This window comes from Conger conger, chromosome 2 (assembly GCF_963514075.1).
Source record: "Conger conger chromosome 2, fConCon1.1, whole genome shotgun sequence".
Classification (NCBI taxonomy): Eukaryota; Metazoa; Chordata; class Actinopteri; order Anguilliformes; family Congridae; genus Conger; species Conger conger.
Genome location: NC_083761.1, coordinates 5,922,749 through 5,939,728, shown reverse-complemented (window position 1 = coordinate 5,939,728; position 16,980 = coordinate 5,922,749). Strand labels below are relative to the sequence as shown.

General features: G+C 49.2%; 1 protein-coding gene across 1 annotated transcript in view; it reads left to right on the top strand.

Annotated features, from left to right (window-relative positions):
• Positions 1-16,431, top strand: part of LOC133114278 (uncharacterized) — a 62,403-nt gene extending 45,972 nt beyond the window's left edge. The window contains exons 22-34 of the mRNA XM_061223521.1: positions 1,580-1,763; positions 2,512-2,661; positions 2,975-3,286; positions 7,090-9,225; positions 9,561-9,698; positions 10,077-10,139; positions 10,565-10,651; positions 10,818-10,909; positions 11,432-11,517; positions 12,226-12,274; positions 13,326-13,510; positions 13,964-14,077; positions 14,827-16,431. Coding sequence (XP_061079505.1) covers positions 1,580-1,763; positions 2,512-2,661; positions 2,975-3,286; positions 7,090-9,225; positions 9,561-9,698; positions 10,077-10,139; positions 10,565-10,651; positions 10,818-10,909; positions 11,432-11,517; positions 12,226-12,274; positions 13,326-13,510; positions 13,964-14,077; positions 14,827-15,077 — 3,847 coding nt within the window. The 3' untranslated portion in view covers positions 15,078-16,431. The remainder of the gene's footprint in view (positions 1-1,579; positions 1,764-2,511; positions 2,662-2,974; positions 3,287-7,089; positions 9,226-9,560; positions 9,699-10,076; positions 10,140-10,564; positions 10,652-10,817; positions 10,910-11,431; positions 11,518-12,225; positions 12,275-13,325; positions 13,511-13,963; positions 14,078-14,826) is intronic.
• The last annotated feature ends 549 nt before the right edge of the window (positions 16,432-16,980 follow it).

The following is a 16,980-nucleotide window of genomic DNA, read 5'->3' as shown; positions in this document are numbered from 1 at the left end:
CACAAACACACATACACACCCACACACACACACATACACACATACACACACACACATACACACACGCACACATACACACACATACACAAGCACATGCACGCACGCACACGCGCATACACGCACATACACACATGTCCTCACACATACGCACACATACACATACCATATAAACACACACACACACAAACACATGCGCACACATACACACCCATGTACACACATACACATACCATATAAACACACAAACACACACACAGGTATACAGGCATGCATGCATGCACACACATACACCCACACTTACACACATAAATACATATACACACACACATACCACATACACACCAAACCTGGGTCAAGTACGTAATTGTTTTGGATTAAAAGGCTTTTCTATGCTTAACTGGGCTTGTCTGGTGTATTAAAACAAGCTCAGTTTGCCTTCCGATCCTCTTGGATGGCTCAGTTGCACAAGGCGTGATTAATCGACCACAGAGAAGTATTTGAATTCAAAACAATTACGTCTTTGACCCAGCTCTGGCAAATGCACATAAATATGTGCACACACACACACATACACACACACAAACACAGATGTGCACACACACAATACAGATGCACACAGCTGCACCAGACTCAGGAGCTGTATGTGACATAAACACATGTAAATAGAAGGCCACGTGTTCCAAGAGAGACTGTTTCACCAGTTTGCCATTTTCCATCGTCTGCTGTTGGCTTTCTGTCACTTGCTATTATTAAGTCTTTCATAAATCATATACACTCTGTGAGTTTTTTGTTTTTTTTGTTTTTCGCACCACTCTCTGCAAACTCTAGAGAAAAATTCTTGTCGGTAATCAGGAGGATTGTTTTTATTTTTATTTATTTATTTATTTTTTACTGGTGTTCAGATGAGTGAAGTTCTTCAAATAAAGCGTACGGCCCAGGTCGGATGATGTAAGCCTGACTCCGTGAAGTACCGATGTTCTAACCCTGTGGAAAATGTGTGCCCCCCTCCCACCCCCACAACGTGATCTCATTCTGCTGTAAACCTGTTACCCATAATCCCAGAGAACGTGATACGCCTTAGAGGAGACCATGACTTCTGTATTACAAAGAAGAATGGGATCCGCCCTCATTTTGTCTTTTGATATGTTTTTTTTTTTTTTTTTCTTCTCCACACGCGGCAGTAGATGGCCTCGAGAAATGCCACGTCGATTCGACTTAACTGCCGTTCGGTTGGGCCAACCGCGTCTTGGCTCCTTTCCCGTCTGATGTAATCCAGAGCCGATGTAAATGAGAGAATTTGACTCTTCATTTTTTTTTATAGCAACATGTTTAAACAAAACATGTAATGCAAAACAATGCCTTGACAATTGAACTTTAGGAAAAATTCAACCTTGCGGTCGTGCGGATCTTATTGTGGCTACACTGGGGCTTCAGCCCCCAAACTTCCAGGGTCCCCCCTCATGTACGTCAGCCCCGAGGCTACGGGATATAACCCGTGAAACCTCCTCCCTCCGGTCTTTGTAACGGTCAGTTACTTAGAAACAGGCTGTTTCTTTTCTCCGAACTCCTCGCCTCGCAGTTCTTGGACGGAGGACACGCGGTCCTGCATCTTCTCCGAGAGGGCGAAGCGTCGTGGGAAGGGCGACGAGGGGCCGGTGACCTCCGAGCTGGACCTGAAGATCCAGAGGAAGTTTGAGGACTTCGACAGTCTGGCCGCGGCGGGACAGAAGCTGATGGAGGAGGAGCATCACTTGGCGGAGCTGGCGAGTTTCCGTTCTGTTCCGTTTTAGCACGGGGGGGGGGGGGGGAGTAAGGGGGGGGGGGGGTGTTGGGGGGGGGGGATCCTCAGGGTGTGGTTTTGATGTACATTTACCCCCCCCCCCGGTGTTCATAATGAGGGGAGAACAAGGCGACCGTGGCTGACAGGCCGGAGTGGTCTTGCTGGGGCGAAGGGAGCAATTAAAGTCTGGATGTACAGTGGGGCAGTCCCTTTAGCAGCCTGGAATGCCAACACGATTTAAAGGGTAGCTGGTTCGAAGGGATGTTAACATTACGCAACATAATTACCAGGACAGACCCAGCAGTGCCTGCCTTTTCCTACCTCTAAAGTGTACCTACTGTTTAGTAAAAATGAGTAAAAAACGAAATAGTATCAAGCCTGGTCTTGAAAACCCCCTGTGTTTCTGCCTCCACTACTAGTCCTGGCAAGCTATTCCACACAGTGACCAGTTTGTGTGAAAACAATACTCCCTAATGTTTGCGCGGAATTTATCTTTTGCTAATTTCCATTTATGACGCCTCGTTCTGCTAACCAAACTCGCCCCGAAGAAATGCCTGTTGTACATTTTCAGGCCTTTAAATTCATTAAAGGGATGAACAATCTGGTTGCCCTTCTTTGAACCTTATCCAGCTGATCAGCAGATCTATGTCTTTCTTGTAGTAAGGTCCCCCAAACTGCACACATTACTCTTTAAGTATGGTCTGACAAAGCGTGCGCATTTTTATGCTCAGATCAAGGAGAGGACGGAGGAGCTGCAGAGCATGCTGGGATGGATCCTGGTGCACTGGAGGGCTCAGAAACACCAGCAGAGCTGTGGAAAGAGGAAAGGAGACGACGTCGTCAGCTCAGAGGCCACAGTTCCCACGGCAACGGAACAGCAGGTAGGAAAAATGGCACTTCATCATTGTTCATGGTCACAGCTTGTAGCCTGAGAAGGTTGAAGGTTAGATTACCAAGTAGGACACCTGTAGCGTAGTGGTTAAGGTACATGACTGGGACCCGCAAGGCCGGTGTAGCCACAATAAAATCTGCACAGCCTTTGGGTCCTTGAGCAAGGCTTAACCCTGCATTGCTCCAAGGGAGGATTGTCTCCTGCTTAGTCTAATCAACTGTTAGTTGCTTCGGATAAAAGCGTCAGCCTAATGTAATGTGAGAGAAAAATCTCACTTGCTTCCTGTATTTTCTCCTGTACAGGATGGATCTCCACAGTCACAGCAACCATCAGATGGTCAGCTGACCTCAACGACCAGTTGCCATGACGACCTGCAGGACAGGCAGCCTTCAGGGGCGGGTCACGTCGGGACGGGGCAGAAGGATAGTGGATCGGGGTCACCCACAGGACCCCCGGAATCAAGGGAGCCCCCGTTCTTGGTCCTGAAGGAGCCTGGAGCCCCGTCTCTGGGGGGTACGGTGAACCTCATCCTCAGTTTCGGGACGGCCGGGGACAGCCTCCTGCAGGTGCAGAAACCAGAGGAGGACGCCGACACCCCTGAACCCGTGCACAGGGTGAGTGGCCTCCCATCACAGGAAATGACATCACTCACAGGAAATGACATCACTCACTCAAAATCCACTCAAACACTTCTGACCATTTCAGCAGTGTGCACACATCCACCATTTGGTGCAGAGACTCGGTGACAAAAAGAATATTCCAGACCTGGGTAGAACACGTAATTGTTTTGGATTCCAAATACTTTTCCTTGCTTGCTTGGTCTTGCCTGGTGCAGTTGAGCCGACCAAGAGGACCCGTTCCAATACACCAGACAAGCTCGGTAAAGTGTAGAAAAGTATTGGAATCCGAAACAATTACGTACTCGACTCAGGTCTGCGCCCAACAAAGACAAAACGGCAGAAATATTGTCGCTGCTCACAGGTTTGATTAAATGGACGACCTGGGAGCGATATAGCGGCATGCTGCTCTGCTCTTTCTGCGTTTTTTAAAATTATTTTTACACGGTGTAAGAGGCTGCCACCGGGATTTCCTAACGGCCCAGAAGTGCTGCACCTCCTTGGTTTCCACTGTGCACCAGGCCTGTTTCCACTGAGCACCAGGCCTGTTTCCACTGAGCACGCCAGGCCTGTTTCCACTGAGTGCGCCGTTGTCACACAATCCCAGACGCCCCGTAAAATCCAGAAGAGATATCAGCTTATCAAAGGCTTTTGAGCATCCAATGTGTTACAGTATATTGTATAATAGTCTATGAAACAATGGTACATTTATATGCATTTCATACTGAGGTGGTTGAACCTGCTTTGCATTGGTGGTAGGTTTTGTTGATGTATACTGTAGGTCAGAGTTGATAAATTGTAATATACACTCAGTGAGCATTTTATTTGCTATTTGATTTATTTTTAAGTAAAGACTTTAGCTGCTGGAACCTGTCTACATAGAGGTTTTGACGTGTTGTGTGTTCAGAGATGCTCTTCTGCATACCACTGATGTAAAGGTCTACCTAATAATGTGCTCACTGAGCTTATATAAGTAAAATATAGTAAATATAATACATGAGTAGACACATTCATTGAGACGGAGATGGAGAGGATTACTGAGGTAGTTACACTGGGGGATGATTAGGTGGCCATTAGGCAAACGGCCAGCATTCGAGTGCTCCGGTCCAAGATTCCTCTGTCCACTCAATCTCCGTCCCAAACGAATCTGTCCACCGCCTCCGTCCTTGAACTCGGTGACACGAAATGATGTTGTCTTTTTTTTTTTAAAGGACAAATTAAAACCACCGCTCCCACCCCCTGGCAAACTGCAAATTACAAACGCAGATGGCTGGCTCCACTTTGGGTTGATTCTGCAAGGCTCTTTTTAAAATCCCCTCTTGCAGGACGTTGTGCAATTTGAGATTATTCCCGGGTTCTCGGTACAGATTTACGCATCGACTTTGTTCGGGGATCGGGGTTAACTAGTGTAGCAAAGAAGAAAGCAGAAATTGTGTGTTGAGTGGCACAAAAAAAAAATGTCCCAGACGTAGCGCTCGGTTTCGCCGTTTAGTCTCGTCGTGAACCTTGTTCTAATAAACGAGCGCTTGACGTTTCACAGTGGAGCGCGCGTGTTTTCGATTTGACAGTCTTCCTGAGTTCGGTAGTTTTCGAAAAGCACTTTGTTTTGATTACCTTTTAAGGATTAAATGTTACGAAAACACGAAGATTAATAGAGTCGATTTGTAGGAAAAGATCCTTTCATAAATCCTTATGCCCCTAAGTGCAGTTAAAACATAAACATATTATATATACAGTTAAAACATAACAATTTTTCCCCTTCGCGCTGACATCAGTCTGAGAGCTAAGAGGCGACCTTATAAGCACGGACGACGAACGCCAGGCAGCGCGCAAAGACGCCGCACTCGAGAAGTGAGGATAAACTAAGAAACCGTTAGAATTCTGGTCACAACACGGTCGGAGGAGACTTTAAATTCAACAAAGAGAGATTTCAAACAGGTTTGAGTGTGTAATGGAAAGCAAATGTCGTTTTTAAAAACCCACGGTTTTAGCTTCCATGATGCAACGGACCTGGCAAGTGTAAATTTACGCAATTTATTAGGTCAGAAGGCCCATAGAGCAAACCCAACATAAAAAAATAAAAGTCTGGTTTTTAGTAGAGGAGATCGTTTACTAAAACATGCCAGATTGTATGTGTTCATAATAATAGCGATAACAGGTTTGTGGTTATCCCCGAATAGTGTTTTGCCTTCTATAACAACCAATCCAAATAAAAATCCTAAACAATTTCAATAGATATACTAATTATTTACTGCCATATGCTGTATGTCATGGATGTATATATTACAATTATGTTTTTATAAGTCATTATAAGAAAAAAATACATGCAGTATGTAGCAGAGGAGAGGTTGATATGCTTTGCACTACATGCCATTTAATATGACATGAAGTGAATTACTGTATGACCTCATTGTACTGTATGTATGTTCTTTTAATATGTACTCAGAGAGTACACATTAAGCGTACAGCGAATGAAAGAGAAACCAGGGTCATTATTTTGGCTAACTGCATATCAGGCGCTGATCGAGCCAAGAGCACTGAGGCAGACGTCTGGCTAGGGGCCAGCCAGAATTCGGCACCTCTGGAGTGGTTGGTTTTGGGGATCGGGGGGGGGGGGGGGAGGAAACGATCAGGGCTCTTACATAACCGCGACGCTGACGTCAGCCTTCTCCTCTGCCGTTGTGTCATCGAGTCCGATTATGACCTCACTCTTTCCCCGTTTCCCACGGCGACCGGCCGCTCTGAGAGGCCACGCCCCCCCGGCAGGGGTCGGAGGTCACCCAGGCCCTGTGCCTGTGCGTGAGCGCTACAGGAAGCGTGTTCCGCGAACTCGCCCACAAAACGGCCCCCAGAACCGCCAAGCGTGTGATTTATGAAAGTGGCAACACAGGATTAGTCATGGGGTCAGGGGTCACACCGGCACAGCTGTGAAAGAATACACTTTCCAACGGCATGTGGTTTTCATCTTTTTTTGGGGGGGGGGAGTGTGTGTTTGTGTGTGTGTGTGGGGGGTGTTTGTTGATGAGAACAGTGGTACCTGGCTCCAACAGTAACCCCCCCCACTCGTTTGCTGTTGTTAATAAGCACATTTTCGTCGAGTCTGTGAGCACTGAATTCATATTTACCTGACGTCAGTCTGGCTCATGTTAGCCACTGAAAAAAAAAAACCCACCCTGACATACTGTACTCTGGAGACGGCAATGGAAAGTCACGTCTGGTGCACCACTGTTCCAGCGCTGGCTTTCTGTCGTCTGTTTTCAGTTTTTGCGCTACAAAGATCCCGGTATGCCACGCTGCGAGGTCGGGGGCTGTTTGTTTTTCCATCATTAATGTCATGATGTCATGATAGGTTTTTTCAATGATGTCATGATAAATAATGAAGTCATAAGTATAGCCATACAATACATGCATTGTCTGGCTCCCCTCCGGTGAAAATTGGACCGCGGTCATAAACGTGGAGATTTTCGGGTGACCGTGAGTAATGCTGGGCGCCACACTGGCGTAGCGGTTAGGAAGGATGCTCTGGGCTTGAATCCTGGCCAGCCTGATGCTCTCTGTGTGGAGTTTAGCCTGTTCTCCCCGTGTTCACGTGGGAGTTGCTTTCTGGGTGCTGCGCTGTGGCTGCCCACTGCTCCTCACTAACTAGGATGGGTAAAATGCAGACAAATTGCCGCACAGGGTTTAATGAAGTATATGTTAGAGTCTCGAGTGTTTTATATCAGAAAGTTCACAGTGAAGTAAGATGCCCGTGCAAGTATCCATTTTGTTCCTCAGCCCTCTTTCTCCTTGTGTTGTTTCAGGTGAGCACCTACCTGCGTGTTAAAGACAGCCATACCACCGTGGCACCTGTGGACCTCCGCCCGGCTCAGGAACCCGCCCAGACCTCCGCCCCCTGTTCAGTCTCCTCCCCTTCCTCCTCCTCTTCCTCCTCCTCCTCCTCCTCCTCCTCCACGTCCCCTCCGCAAGTCAGCAGTGTGGCCTTCCATACTCTGCCCAAGAAAGGCCCCGCCCCCTGCCTGACCATAAGCCCCGCCCCCTGCCCCACCATTAGCTCCACCCCCTGCCAAACTGGCCCCTCCTCCTGTACCATAAGCCCCACCCCCTGTGCCACCGTAAGCCCCGCCCCTTCCTATACAATAAACTTCGCCCCCTGCTCAACTATCAGCAGTGGCCCCTCCTCTACCGCAAGCTCCGCCCCATGCTTCACTTTTAGCTCCACCCCCTGCTGCAGCACCTCCAGCGGTCAGAAGGGCCGGAGCAAAAACAGGAAGAGGGTGGTGGCCCAGAGGATCATGGGAGTGGTGCAGCAGGAAGTTCCCGCCCCGTCCCGCGATCCGGTCGCCCTGGGAACCAGCACCTGGCCCCTGCAGGAGAGGAAGAAGAGGTGTACCTCGTCGGTCCGTTCGACCGCCGCGGAGCCCCTAGCCCTCGCCAAAAGACCACTGGTGGAGAATGCGGGCAGGCGATGTGTCAGCCAATCGCAGTTCTCCCATGCCGTGTTGCCGGGCAGATTGGCCTCAGCCGGGCTGGTGAATAACCACTGCAGGCACCTGTCTCTGGGGTCGGTGTTGAGCTTCGACCTGCCCAAAGACCTGAGCCTCATCCCCAGCATCCATGACGTCATCACCATCAGTCCCCCGGGACCAGCAGGGACGGACCGCCCTGCTCCGACTGGCCGATGTTCACCCGTCAATCAAAAGCCGGCCACAAGCTCCTCCAATCAGATTCGCTCACCAGTGAAAAGTGCGGGAACCATCAAACTCAGCCCAACTGAGGTCAAAGGTCAAACCACCGTCCAATCAGACTGCGTTGCGTCACGCAGGTTCGACCTGCAGGCGTCTTCGGTTTCAGCCAATCGGGAGGCCGTCTCCCTGAACCCCAAACAGACCCTGCCAAACGATGACCTATTAGTTCCTCAGACGAGGGCCCACTCAGGTATTCACAGTCACAACGAGGACGTCACCCAGAATGCCGTCCCGCCAATCCCGAGCGGGGATCGCTGTGGCGACAGTCAGAAGGCCAGCCCGCCCAAACAGAAGGACGGTTGCAGAACCGTTGCCTGTTCCCATGGTAACGCCTCGCTGTCAATCACGCACGTATGCCCGAGCGTTCACACTCGGATACAGGACTTGGGCGGGCACATATACCACCCTCCAATGAGGAGGCAGAACGCTCACAAAGGAGACCCGTCAGCCAATCAGGGCGCAGCCTCTCACTCTGTCACGGCCCCCGCGGGCCGCGCGATCGGTCCGGAGCGTTCCGCGGGTGCGGCCCCTTCGGGGTCCGGACACGGCCGGCTCTGCGGTGCGGGAGGGGTCGAAGCGGCGGCCCCCGGCGGCCCCCCGCCCCGGAGGACCGTGGGAACGGTGCTGTCGCTGGAGCGGGCGGAGCCGGCGCCCCGCGGCAGGAAGGGCGGGGCCGCGGCGTCCACGGCGACGGACGCCGTCCGCCCCGACCACCGGCAGTTCGAGGAGGAGGAGGAGGAGCTGGAGGACATCTGGAACCAGACCAATGGCTACGGGCAGGCCTGTCAGCCGACCAATCAGGGCGAGGCGGAGGCGGAGGCCGCGGCCACTGCGGCGCCCCCCAGGGGATCGTCCCCCTCCCCGCCCGCGCCCCCCCCTCAGGCTCAGAACGTGCTCTACGCCGCCCTGGATGGCGCTAACGCCGCCGCCGCCGCTAACGCTAACCTCCTGGTGGCCAAGTTCAGGCTCCCCGCCGAAGTGAAGGCCCTGTTCGGGTACGACAGCGCCGCCTGCAGGAGCGTCCCGGAACAGCGGCCCGGCGAACGGAGCGATCCGGAGACCCCGGCGGCGGCCGTCCCGGTTCCGCCCAACCCGTCCGGTGCGGAACGTCCGGGAGAACACGCCGCCCGCGACGGAGGGGCCGGTTTGGAGGGAGAGCCGGGGGCCGCAGACGGGGAGGTGTGTGCGAAGGTGAGGCCTGGCTGACATGGTGGCGCTCTCTCAGAGCCCCGTTCACACACCTCTCCGGGGGGCCGGCAGCTCCGGTCCCGCAGAGCCGCAGGGGGGTGCTGGTTTTTGTTTTTCACCTTAAAATCGACCACGGATTTAGACATGGTGATGTGAGTTAAGTGTGTAGCCAACCGCTCTCATTGATCAATGAAGTGCTGAGTAACGCTGAAAGCCAGCACACTATGTGGCTCTCCAGGATGAGGGCCAGCCCCTGCTGCATCTCCTCAGTCCTTTTGCATTCTGCTTGCATTTTATGGCAGGGGTGAATGTGAATGAACTTGACTGATGTCCCACAGGTCCAATCCGTGAGCTGGCTACCAGTTTGCATGGGGGCGGGAGAGAAGGCTCAGCATCCAATCGGCTTCTGCGCATCCAGTGGCGACATATGGCTGCAGGGACATGAAAGTACCACTAGAGGGCACTGCAGCTCTACGGTAATTCTCAAACGGAGCTCCTGTGTGTGTGTGTGTGTGCGTGTGTGTGTGTGTGTGAGAGAGAGTGCATGCCTGTATGTGCGTTTGTGAGTTCATGTACTTGCATGTGTGTGTGACGTGTGTGACTGCGTATGTGTGTGTGTGTACACATGTGAGAGTGAATGCATTCACAAATGTGCTTTTTGGAGAGGGTTTTTTCTGCATACTCTGTCTTACTGAAATAACGCAGTGCTCCTGAGTTAAACATACAGACAAAACCGGTGTGTGTTAACACTGCATTTGACGCCGTTCTACATTCCGAAGATTTGGTTGCTAGGTGTTATCACAGACACCTCTGATAAATATACTCTGTGTGTGTGCTTGTGTGTGCTTTTGTAGAACGGGAACCAGCCAATGGAAGGATCTCTGGAGAGAAAACACCTGCTCGAGAAGGGAAATAAGGTGAGAGAGAGAGAGAGAGAGAGAGAGAGAGAGAGAGAGAGAGAGAGAGAAGAGGGGGAGAAGCTTGGAGAGAGGTGGAATGGGAGAGGGGTAGAAAAAGCATTTGGTTTCAATATTTTTGGCAACATTTTCTTATTCATGGGACATGAGTCTCTGGTCTTCTTCTGAAGAATCATACATTTATGACTATGCTGAGAGTATATTACATTAATGGCATTTGGCAGACGCTCTTATTCTAGTATATGAGGTGAGTGCTGCTCCTACTTCTGTATTTCTGCTCAGGAGGAGAGGGCTGGGTTTGGGTCAAAGCAGTGGTTCAGTCTCTGCACTGTGTGTGTTGGCGGGACGCCGGCTACGCGGACAGAGAGTGTGTAACGCAGCGTTGCAAGGCACGCTGGGTAACGTGTGACACGTTTCTCCCACAGGCCCCCTGTCAAGCCTGGCTGGCAGGCCACGCCCTCCTGCTCAAGCACTCGCTACGCTTCTACAAGGACGGGGAAGACCGTCCGAAGGTAACCACGGTGATGCGGAGCACTTGTATCCCGACACTGTGCTGTACCCGTGACCCTCGTGTCGTGACGTGTCGTGTATTTCGTCACGTGGTGGCTCTCGTGTCGTGATATTGAGGAGGTCGCAGCCTCACGGCCTGCTAACGTGGCCCTGCGCTGTGTCTCTCAGAGCCGGGAGTCTGTGCTGAGTCTGGACCTGACCGGGGCCCGGTGCACTGGGGCCCCTGACTGCGGAGAGAGGCCCCGCTGCTTCTGCCTGCGGTGAGTGAGCCAGACCCCGGGCCAAACCGTCCGCGTTAGCGGGTCGCACACACTCTCAGAAATACAGTGACAGGGGATCAAATTTCCCCTCTCCCTGAAAGTACAGTAATCTTCTCTTTGGGTACAAATGAGTGACGTCTCCCAAGCAAAAAGGTACTAATTGATCATATATTGCTGGAGTACAGTTTCATGTGCTGACTGTGTAGGGTACTGCCCCAGCGACAAGCAGTTGTACCTTTTTAGGCATTTTTTGTACCTAGTTAGCTCCTTGGTGTATTTGACCATGTAGATGTCGCTACTTGGTGTATTTGACCATGTAGTTGGAGCTACTTGGTGTATTTGACCATGTAGTTGGAGCTACTTGGTGTATTTTACCATGTAGTTGGAGCTACTTGGTGTATTTGACCATGTAGTTGGAGCTACTTGGTGTATTTGACCATGTAGTTGGAGCTTCTTGGTGTATTTGACTGTATTTGACCCCCCACTCTCTCTCTCTCTAAATCTCTCCCCCTGTACCTCCAGACTGGCTGAGGGCTCACAGTATCTCCTCAGTGCCTCATCCAGCTCTCTGATGGAGGAGTGGATGCTGAGGATCCAGGCTAACGCAGGTACAGACCTCCTGAAGCACACCAGGGTCAGTTAGGTGTTTCTGGGGCCATAGGCTGCTCCACGCAGTCTGGGGCAGCCTGGAGCCTGCTGACTATGGTGCCTGACTGGGACCTGGAAGGTTGGTGGTTCAAGCATCAGTGTAGCCACAATACAGCCGTTGGGCCCTTGAGCAAGGTCCTTAAGGCCACAGTGCTCCAGGAGGAATTGACCCCTGCTTAGTCTAATCAACTGCAAGTCCCTTTGGATAAAAGCATGAGCTAAGTAACTGTAATGTAATCTTTTTAGCCAAGAGGACCAGTCGGTGGGGTAGGGGAAGTATTTAATTGGTTCCAATACACCAGACAAGCTCAGTAAAGCTTAGAGAAGTATTTTCATCCAAAACAATTCCGTATTTGACCCGGGTCGGATGGGAAGATCATCCGTGGACATTACTGGCTGCCATGGTGATGTCTCCCGGCCCAAATCATCTTTGACAGGGCGTTCCAATTAGTCTTTTAATTAGCTTTGGCTGTATCAGAGAAATGTTCTTGGGAAGCAGCTGTGTGTGTGTGTGTGTGTGAATACATGCGTGTGTATGTGCATGTGTTCCTGTGTGTGTGTGTGTGTATGCATTCCTGTGTGTGTATGTGCATGTGTTCCTGTGTGTGTGTGTGTGTGTGTGTGTGTGTGTATGTGTGCGCATATTAATGTGTGTGTTTCACCTGCAGGTTCGAGTGAGATGGACTCCTCTGGTCACCTCTCTGAATCCCTCACCTCGTAAGTGCTATCCTCACACACACACATGCACACACACACACACACACGCATACTCACAATCATATATACACACATACACACACACACACACACACACACACATACACACACACACACATACTCACGATCATATATACACACATACACACATACACACACACATACACACACACACACACACACACATACACACATACACATACACACACACACACACACACACACATACACACACACACACACAGACACACACACACACACACACAAACACACATACTCACGATCATATATACACACATACACACACATGCAAGTACACACACAGTTTCACACACACAAACACGCACACAGACAGCCACACACACACACATATAGTAGAATGCCCCTCTCTCAGACCTCCCCCCCCGCACTGCCTCAACAACATTATTAATCTATTTCTCCTGTTCTGTCCGGCAACAAAGGGCATATGACGTCATAAGATTAACTGCTAAATTATACAGACAGTCATGCGGTGTGAGACAATGCCAGACTCATGTAATGACATCTTATATACTTTTTGGATAGTTTGTTGTTGTGTTTATTCAATAAATTGATTCGACAAACGCACCCAATTTAAAGCAGTATTACTTTTTCGTTATTATGTCATGAATCTGCTTGATGTCCCGCCCGTTTTGGAGTTTAATGGGTTGAATGAAAAAGGCTGCTTCAGGTGAAGCTTGGCGGTAATCGATATAGGTTGCAGTTCACTGCATGGCCACAAGAGGGAAGAAGAGGTCTGTCTGTTTAATAATGGGGGATTTTTTTTTTTCTTCACTTTTTCCACTTTTTCCAGCAAAGAAGAATAGACTTTTGAATGCTCACACACTCACTGTCTCACACAGTGATTCACACATAAACACACACACACACACACAAACATATGCAAACACAAACACAGGCAGACTGTGTCTTTCCTGGATTTATAATAGAAACAATCGAAAGCCTGGAAGTTTTGCCATTTCTCCCACATTGTGTCCTCACACACACTCCTCGTCTTTGTCCCTCTCCTCAGAACTCAAAGTCCCACAAGCCACTGCACAGCTGGGGATGACATCACTTCCTCTCACTCGGGCGCCTTTCATTCCTGTGGTGCCAGAGCCAAGGAGCTCATCGTCCTGACGGGCGACGCCCCCCATGGTTCACAGCGGCATTGTGGGATCTTGGAGGACAGTCCATCACCCTTGTCTTCAGATACAGGTTAGGGACATACCAGTGATGGGTACAACATCAGACTAAGGCAGCATACTATGCATACTAGCATACTACTCATACTAAATGTCAGGCTGATTTTCATTGACTTAGTATGAATAGTATGCAGTTTTGAACACAGCCTAACTAAAGGCAGAAAGGTCGGCTGCCTTTCTGCCTGACAATGTATGCCCGTTAATGTATGTGGTAACTGTGAAACACAATTCTTTAATCACCATTTTATTTATTTATGTATTTATGTTTTTGTTTTTTTTGTATTTCCAACACACTTCCCTGTAATCGTATACAATACAATCATTTTTAACCACATTCAATTGAGTTCAATCCACAATCTAGTCCCCGTTGTTGATGAGATTTGAATTTGGAGCAGTTCCGCAAAGTTTAATTTGCCCCCTGACCTTTGACCCCCACTCTTCGCCTCTTCTCCGTGCCCCTCTGCAGGGGGTCACCCCGGGCGGTCACCCCCAAAACCCCAGGACCCCCCGCCCTGCCTCTCCTTCTCCAACAGCCAGGAGTATCCCGGCAACAAGCAGCGGTCCCACTCCTTTACCTCAGGTGACCTTCCAACCCCGAGTGTGTACTCCGATAATCTCTACATCGACCTTCCTGGTCAAATAAAAACATTAATCCATCCAAAATCAGCTACCAGGTCAGACCCAAAGAACCACTTGTAATTAACTGTTTTAAGGGGTAAGTGACAAGACAAAACAGCCAGCCCTGTGGCTTTCCAGGGGTAAGAGCTGTCTGTTGCTGTACGTGGAGTTGTGTCAGTCCTTTTTCAGCCAAGTCACCCTCTGTGAAATAAGGTACAGGAACATTCTGCAGAACTTTAACGAAATATACTTTTAATTATCTTCAGTTACTTTTTCTTGTTTTGTTCCTCACAAGTAGAAAGGTCAATTGCATTTCTAATAGAAATGTTTATCGTAGGGAAATGATCTCCAAAGTCGAACAATGGCGAACGTTCTCGGGGAGAGGACAAGGCCCTCTGTTATCAGAGTGTCAGTGTTCCTGTAAAAATCCATACTCCATTATAAACCCCCGCCTGAGTTTAAAACTATCTTTGATTCACACCTCGGGGGAACAGAGGGCTTTTGTGTGCGGACATGTCCGCTGGCAAAATGTTCCCAATGCGCTTATTCTCACCGCTCTGCTTTTTTTTTTTACGAGGGTAAAGCACAGATCCTGTAGGCGCACCAGATACTCAGCTCCCGGCTGTTAAGAACGCAGAACGCAGTTGTGTATCTGGTGAGGTTATAGGATCTGCGGACCCTAAGCACGGCGTTTCTCTCCGTCTCTTTCAGCCACCTATCAGAAGATCACCCCTGCCCCACTGCCCCATGGGATACGTGAGGGGGGGTCCAGCTACTCAGTGACTCTGTTCATCGGAGACCAGCCGTCCGGGGCCCCGCCCCCCGAAAGCACCGCCGAATCGCCAACTCTGATTGGCCAGCAGCGGGAGGCTCCGCAGGGCCCGGACAAGAGTTGTGGCGAGGCCCCGAAGTCACAGAACAAGTCCGTCTTCAAGAAGTTTTTTGGGAAGGAGAGGTTTTAGACGGACGACCTCTGACCTTTGAGGAGACCGTTGACTGTTTTTATCTTCCTGCGTGCAGAGCACATTTGTCTGGCTAAGAATCTGACGGCAGCAACAGCCGTCCTGGGACCAATAAATCTTTGTTTTTAGTGTTTTTTAGTGTTTTTTTTTACCCCCCAATAACGTGGCTAAATCACTGCAGAAATGTCACCGCTTCCTCAAACTCCCTTTTCATCCAAAGCGGTCTGAGAAACTGAGAAATCGCTGTGACCTTCAAGAGATAAAGGTCAAAGAGTTGGTGCCAGCCACTATAGCTCCTCTCTCTCTCTCATTCTCTCTCTCTCTCTGTCTCTCTCACTCTTTCTGTCTCTCTTCCCTCTCGGTGTGTGGTGGGGTTGTTCAGCGTTCCTCCTGGACGTTGTCTGTAGGAAACTGTTGAGAAGCAAACCACGCAGAAACAATTAATTTGAGTTCACATAAAAACATGTGGCTTTCAGACGCTGGTCGGGTGTTCCTCGAACAGCTGATGAGAGGGGTGACCAGTTTTATTGGCGTGCATCTGTTTCATCTGTTTCAGGTCTGCACAGAGTCTCCGGTTCCTTTCTTTCCACACTACTAAGTAGCAAAGGTAGTCAAAGTATAGGTCATGCTCTTTAAAACAGTCCATTCTTTGTGACATCCTTTCAAAATATGGCTTCTAGAACTTTCTGCACAAAAAATCATCTGAAATATTCGGACTTGGAAGTCTCCGTTCATGCTTTAAGTCGAGCACTGAACTCAAACGTCGCCGCAGAATCTGCAAGATTAAGAATGAGCTGTTTTAGATTGCGCTGCCTTAAATCTAAAGGCAACTCTACCTTCGGCTAGACTATAGAACACCTGGAAAGTTAACATGCGCATATTGAGGATGAATTCCATTAACTCTGCTTAACAGCTTTGAAATGCGTAGATTTAAATCCGCTTTAAATCCGTGAGAGGTCGGTCATTTTCATTCTGGCCTTCCAAGATACAAGTGGAAAGATGGTTCTTTTCTGTGGGAGCAAAAATCTATTCAATATATATCTGGGAACTGTTTATGATATTTATTATCTGCAGTCCTTCGTGTTATCATAAGGATTATGGCTGTGGAAGACAAGCAGATTGATTCATATGTATCCATGATGCAATATCCATATTCTTTCTGATATGTTCATTTTCTCAACCTGGTTCACCGTTCATGTTGTAATTCCAGCAGTTTGAAACTGTTGATCTTTTTTTGTTTTGAAAACGTTGTTCTTGTTAATCAGCAGCTGATAACGAGCTAGCCCTTCTTTTTAATCCCGTAACATGAAATAAAAACAACCTATTGGTTTTTTTGTTATTTAATTTAATGAAACTGCTTAAAGTTCTTTCTTATCTTCAAACCACCAGCAACACAGGACTGTTTCAGAGTGATGTTTAATAAAGGCAAATGCTTTTTTAACCGTTCTCTGTTAAAAGGGCAATTTGATGTTTTATTGCTGACATCACGTATTGTCAGGTGCAGTGCAATTCAAAGATATTGTTGGAGAAATTAATCGGCGGAGGATTCATTCGGGCGCTGAAAAGCGTTTTTTTTTTAACGGCGGATACAGCTAACGTGAGAGATAAACGCGACGCTGCCCCGGCCGATAAACAAGGGCTTTCGGTTCATTTGTGTCGATAAAAGATTAAAAGTACATTAAACGCTTAAGAGCGACGGGCCGCTGGGTTAGACTTCAATGCGCGTCCTAGCGCCATTAGGTCTGGCGCTTAGCCAGCCAGGAGAACAATCCGCTCCGCGACTCCAGACGATCAATACCGTCTTGTTTTTCTCATCATGCCGCAAATATTAACACAATCGCCCGAAGAGGCACGGGGAAAATTGCTGTTGGCTCGGGACAGGACGTTTTATGCGCTGCCCTTA